At 39.7% G+C, this 5,400-nt stretch overlaps 2 protein-coding genes across 2 annotated transcripts; one reads left to right on the top strand and one right to left on the bottom strand.

The window, feature by feature from the left end:
- Nucleotides 1–365: 365 nt before the first annotated feature.
- Nucleotides 366–3,469, bottom strand: fn3krp (fructosamine 3 kinase related protein). Its single transcript, XM_068718284.1, has 6 exons — nucleotides 3,228–3,469; nucleotides 2,880–3,031; nucleotides 2,651–2,742; nucleotides 2,416–2,498; nucleotides 2,183–2,305; nucleotides 366–2,090 (listed from the first exon to the last, which is right to left on the bottom strand). Exons 1-6 carry the CDS (start codon nucleotides 3,366–3,368, stop codon nucleotides 1,752–1,754), a joined length of 930 nt encoding a protein of 309 aa, XP_068574385.1. The 5' UTR covers nucleotides 3,369–3,469; the 3' UTR covers nucleotides 366–1,751.
- arl16 (ADP-ribosylation factor-like 16) lies at nucleotides 2,239–5,372 on the top strand. The gene is made up of 6 exons (XM_068718285.1): nucleotides 2,239–2,312; nucleotides 3,514–3,685; nucleotides 4,023–4,077; nucleotides 4,190–4,306; nucleotides 4,411–4,526; nucleotides 4,627–5,372. Exons 2-6 carry the CDS (start codon nucleotides 3,543–3,545, stop codon nucleotides 4,790–4,792), a joined length of 597 nt encoding a protein of 198 aa, XP_068574386.1. The 5' UTR covers nucleotides 2,239–2,312; nucleotides 3,514–3,542; the 3' UTR covers nucleotides 4,793–5,372.
- Nucleotides 5,373–5,400: the final 28 nt, after the last annotated feature.

Here is a 5,400-nt window from a genome sequence, read left to right as displayed (position 1 = left end):
CACGCCCTGCCTCCGTACGGCGAGCGAGAAGGTTCAGACGTTAACGCGTATCGTAGGTCACGTGATGCGCCAAGAGTTCAATGTTTGCTCTTTTTATTTTATGGTACTTTAAAGTTTTACTCTAATACCTTGCAGATGATAATACTGAACCTTTTTTTGACAGCTACCTATAACTAGCCTACAAGTTAGTTTTCAGATCAGTAGGCCTATATAAAATACGATACCATATTACAGATCCAACAAAGAGTATACAAGATTTAAAATTAACTCAACCTCAACCAACTATAACATTTAAATGATTTTACCTGTTAAAGAACCAATAATAATGGTCCAGTAATGTGGTAATATCATGCTGGTAGGGCCCATTCAGACAGACAAATGTGACTTTTATTTGTAATATTTCTAGTGTAGTACTTTTATCTTAAATCATTGAATACTTTTTCCATCAGTGTAATTTCCCAAGCATTTGTTACGATACATAGCAGAGCTGTGAATTACTGGTTCAATGGCACAGCCTGGACCTTTGTGATTTGTCATTTAAAGCCAAGTTCAGATTGTGAATGTATACCTGAGAAAGCATTGAAGGATAAAGACAAAAACAAAAAATATATAAAGTCTATGGGTGCATCAAAATCTGAGAGCAAGTTCTGAGTATGTCCAATATACTGCAAAGTGCAAATACTCTAGTATAAAACAAAAATATACATATCAACATAACGCCACACATATAAGCAAAGTAGCAACCAAAATTAAGATGGCTAGGTTAATATGTGTATGTTATGTTACTAAGTTGTATGTGAGTGCTTAGAGGAAAGGTGTACAACAGCCTGGGAAAGAAAGCTGTTGTTCATTTTGGTGGCAGGGATCAAACTAAGATATATTTATGACGATGGAGGTCTTATAGTCTGATTCCCTACCGTTCTCATACCAGATAGATAACAAATACAGCAGGTCAGGACAAATACTTTAGTTCATCCCAGGATGTACTGTTGACTAAGTGGTGCATATTAAATATTTCAAGGATTAATTAAAATACAGCGACATTTTGTAGGCGTACATGTAGTGACCTAAATAAAGTATAAAGTATCGCATTCACTGGGAAAATGTGATGTCCTTTGCACAGCAGTACAATCAGTCAGTGGCTGGTTCAATGCAGGCAATAAAATAAAATAAAAAATCATTACAAAAATTAAGAAAAGGTTTGCAGCACACCAAAGCATACTCAGCTGCAACTTCAAATGTCTTGGTATTTGTTCTTCTAACTGACAAACAAGCCAAAAATACCTGTAAGGCCTTGCTTGCTCTTCCACTCGTAGAGATTATTTAAATAAAAACCAAGAAGTTTTAAGTTGGTGCAGAGTTGAGGTCTTGGTGTGTGGTAAGCCTTTCCTTTTTCAACAGTTTTGCATATTAAGGATTTATGTTTGGTTGTCAGCAACCTACACACAAATCAGTGTAGGAATTACAGAATTTAAAAATACCTACAGAGTATATATATATATATATCCTTGTTCAAACATACAATTAAAGATTTCATATGAAGCAGGTTGGTACAGATGGAGCAGACAGGGCAAAACTCTTTAGCTATGTTGATTCTGTATTGTCTACACAATGTGACAGACATTACAATGTTAGAATGTTATCTTTAGTCTCAACAATTAGCCACATTTTTGGTCAAATTAGCAATACATACATAATACTTGGTTTGAGTTTAAGACTCTGAAGCTTTCTGCAAGTGAATGTGAGAGCAATTACTTCAGTAGGTTCTTCATAATACTTATTGAAGAGCCCCTGTAGCCCCCACCAAAGTGGTTCCAGTGATTCAGATAGTGGACAAGTTGGTAAAGCTGGTTTCTCTTTGCAAAGCCTGGTGCTTGAGGAATCTTTTCATGGTAAGCACAGTGAAAAGAGCTGTTGAAGCCACCAAACATCCCTGCAATACCCAGCTCATACTCTGAGTGGCCGTAGAAGGAGGCTGGGTCATAGATGACTGGGCCCTCTGCACACTGTGCCACGTTGCCTCCCCATAAGTCTCCATGGAGGAGAGCAGGGACAATCTCCACATCTGTGAAAAACTGAGGGATCTTCAGCTGTAAATAAAAGACACAATATGTAAGTTGTTCTGTCAAAGCATTGATATGATCATAGGAGCGTGTGTAAAGTACGTTTTGTTTCTGTGCACCTGTAGCTTGGCCCATAGTTCTCTGGCCTCCCTGTCTCCATACGATTTCTCCACCATGTTAAGCTGGTGCTGCAGCCTCTGCTGGGAGTAAAACATCACCCAGTCATCCTGCCACTCATTTTCCTGGAAGGTAAGGGACAAATACAGTAAGGACTACCGTCACATCTTAAAGGCATAGACACCACATACTTAGTACACAGCCCAGTATACAGAGACAATACGTTTCTTTTTACCTGAGGTAGATATCCACAGCATGTAGGTACACTGAAGCCAAATTTTTCAACAACCCCCACCTCTGATTGTCCAGCTCCCTTTCCTGTGTACAGTCAAATAAGTTATGTTTAATCAGCAATAAACTAATTTAAATTATAAGAGTTAACTGTTATTCACTGTATCAATGGCAAGAGGATGAAAGATGTTTTCATACATTTTGTCTACATGTACGAAAGTTAGGTTAAGGTGAATTACCCACTGTCTGCTGCTCTTTATTTAATTTTTCCAACTGTCTCTTGTTGTGAACATGCAGATCTGCCAGCTGCTCGCCTAAGTGCTTTGAGTACCTACATTGGATTTGGGGAAAAAAAGGAATTTGTATTTTTTTTTAAAAGGCACAAACTACACTTGCACATCTGTATTTTCATGTTGCCCTCTATTCTACCGATACAGTGCTGAACAAATTGAATGAGAGAGATCTTACTTGGTAAGACCTCTCATGTCCAGATGCTCCATCACAAGTACACATCCTCCTGTGTCGAGTTCAATCACCTTCACAGGCTTGGGGACTTTAACAGTTTCGGTCTTTAAAATGGCTTCCAAACTGGCCATCTCCCCATCAAACATCAATTTGGCCTGAATCAAACAAAAAAACGGATTTGGGCTGGTGAGCAGTGCAGTAGCACATATCTTCACTACTTTGCATGTGCATAATAAGTAACAGTACAGTACAGTGCCAGTCAAATACTATCTGGCTTTCAGAGGGTGTAGCTAGCGGGCACCAGCTAAACACACGTCACTATAATAACCTGAAACAATGATGATGAAATACCTCGCTCTTGTGGTTTATCTTCACAAACACTCTCCCAGTGTCAGTATCATAACTCTGGCCCTCGCTTATACATCCTCCTCCTGAGTGACCGGTGGACTTCAGCATGGCGGTGCCCAACTCCTTCTTTAACTTAGCTTCCATTATTATTTCCCACAACCAATTGTTAGTGGACTTATAGTAGCACAATCACGCAATGCAGTGCCAGAAGTTCAGTTTAGTTTAGTTCCGTGGATGTTGTTTTTCTTCCGTTATATTGACACGTGATTCCTACTTCGTCCTATCATAGGGACGTATCATGGTCATGTGATCGTCGCCATGGTGCCAAGTGAAGCTACATTGGTTACATGCTACCACACTTCAGTGTCCTGCCGCAAAACCGAAATGAGCAGCAATGACATTTGTCTGCTTCTTGGAGCGACTGGTGTCGGAAAAACGTTGTTGATGAAACGTTTACAAAATATCCTTTTGGCCAGCTGAATGTTTTGATCTAGAACTCGAAAAGAAACTGTTAATATAAAGTGTTGTGTAGCTTCACTAACGTTATAGTTAGCTAGCTAACCTAGCTAACGTTAGTTTAGCCTGATAAACTGCTATAACGTTAACTAGTAGCTAACGCAATACATAACCGTTAACTAAGTAACGTTACATTTAAACAACATACTAACCTAAATAGCTTCGTTTTATATAACTGACCAAATATATAATATAATATAAACAGTTTAAATTGCTATTTTTCTCATCTGAAGCTAATGCACTGGCTCCTGTGGATATTTTTCCTAACAGATTTAGTTTACAGCTCAGTTTGCATGGATTAGGTGAACTGGGGGAACCTCCTTCTACTCTGCCTACAGTAAGTACTATTGGAAGGTATTTTTAATCCTGGTTTTAATACATTTGCAGGCTCACTTTTGATGAGACGGGCCATCCCTAGTAACGTCTCCAATCTCTTTAAACCTCCACAGGTAGGAACCAACCTCACAGACCTGACACTGAAGAAGAAGAAGGTGACACTCAGAGAGCTGGGAGGCTGCATGGGCCCTATATGGCCGAGTTACTTCAAAGACTGCTCCTCTGTCATTGTATGTTGTTTTAAACAAGCTGCATCCATTTGTGATATTTGGTAGAGGTACACAAACCGACTGTCAGTATCATTTCCATGAATGTGTGTTTTGTTTTCTCACAGTTCATAGTGGACTCAGCCAACATTGCTCAGATATCCTCGTCCTGCATCCAGCTGCTGTCGGTACTCTCCGCTGAGCCTCTGCACAGTGTTTCTGTGCTTATTCTGTTCAACAAGAGGTAATACTCACATACACAATAATCTCTACTGTCACTTGCAATACCTGCAAGCTGTTCATGCCATTGTATATTTTCTCTTTTTCTTTCCACCCTTTTCCAGGGACATGCCGTGCACCATGAGCCTCGTAGAGATACAATCACTGTTTAGATTGGATGACATCATTGCATCTGCCACTCAGCCAATCACGATACTGGAACTCAGTGCCCGCACTGGACAGGGACTTCAGGAGGTGCTGAGCTGGTTGGAGTCCATCATAGTCAAGTGAACCATCATCGGTTTGGGATTCTACTCTCACATAAGTTTGGATGACTTCAAGCCTTTTTGGTAAAAGATGTCAGTATCCTCAGTGTGCAAAGACAGAGGAGTTAATGATGTGTTTAGTGTTGGATACACTGAAAAGCTGTTGCTGTATTTCTGGTACCATATAGTGACTGTTAATACGGGTGAATGGGGAAGGAGATGTATTGGTGATATCATGGCAGGAGTGAATGATTGTGTGGTTGACCATTTTGCCATTTGTCAATTTAACACTACTGTAGTTCTTACCTCATGTTAAGTATTAATTATACTGGTCACTTTTAATAATTCAATCCTGCACAGATAAACAGCGAACTGCTTGGATTCGTGACCGACTACAGTGTGATCCTCATGCTCTTCTAAGAAAGGACTATTTTTATTCTGAAACAAAATAAGCTCTTACACTTAAGTTTTAATGACTCGTTAAGTGTGAGCAACACATGAGAGTGATGACTGTAAGTGACACAGCATAGTGGTATTGAGTCACTACCAGCAGGGGGCATACAGTGCACAACAAATATTATAACTGGTACTGGGCGTGTGCCTGGGTTGTGATGATTTCAGAATGAAATGTGT

Source organism: Cebidichthys violaceus, unplaced genomic scaffold (genome assembly GCF_023349555.1).
Source record: "Cebidichthys violaceus isolate CVI_PGR_0920_01 unplaced genomic scaffold, fCebVio1.0.p SCAF_23, whole genome shotgun sequence".
Classification (NCBI taxonomy): Eukaryota; Metazoa; Chordata; class Actinopteri; order Perciformes; family Stichaeidae; genus Cebidichthys; species Cebidichthys violaceus.
Note: the sequence above shows the minus strand (reverse complement) of the source record. Positions and strands in the feature narration are given on the sequence as shown.

What these genes read in the sequence shown, in the direction of transcription:
- arl16 (XM_068718285.1), top strand. Translation starts at nt 3,543, where the DNA reads ATGGTGCCAAGTGAAGCTACATTGGTTACATGCTACCACACTTCAGTG. An exon ending in TTGATGAAACGTTTACAAAA is followed by an intron (nt 3,686 to 4,022) that starts TATCCTTTTGGC and finishes ATTTAGTTTACA; the next exon opens with GCTCAGTTTGCATGGATTAG. An exon ending in AAGACTGCTCCTCTGTCATT is followed by an intron (nt 4,307 to 4,410) that starts GTATGTTGTTTT and finishes GTTTTCTCACAG; the next exon opens with TTCATAGTGGACTCAGCCAA.
- fn3krp (XM_068718284.1), bottom strand. Translation starts at nt 3,368, where the DNA reads ATGGAAGCTAAGTTAAAGAAGGAGTTGGGCACCGCCATGCTGAAGTCC. An exon ending in AGATAAACCACAAGAGCGAG is followed by an intron (nt 3,032 to 3,227) that starts GTATTTCATCAT and finishes TGTTTGATTCAG; the next exon opens with GCCAAATTGATGTTTGATGG. An exon ending in GCTGTGGATATCTACCTCAG is followed by an intron (nt 2,306 to 2,415) that starts GTAAAAAGAAAC and finishes CTTACCTTCCAG; the next exon opens with GAAAATGAGTGGCAGGATGA.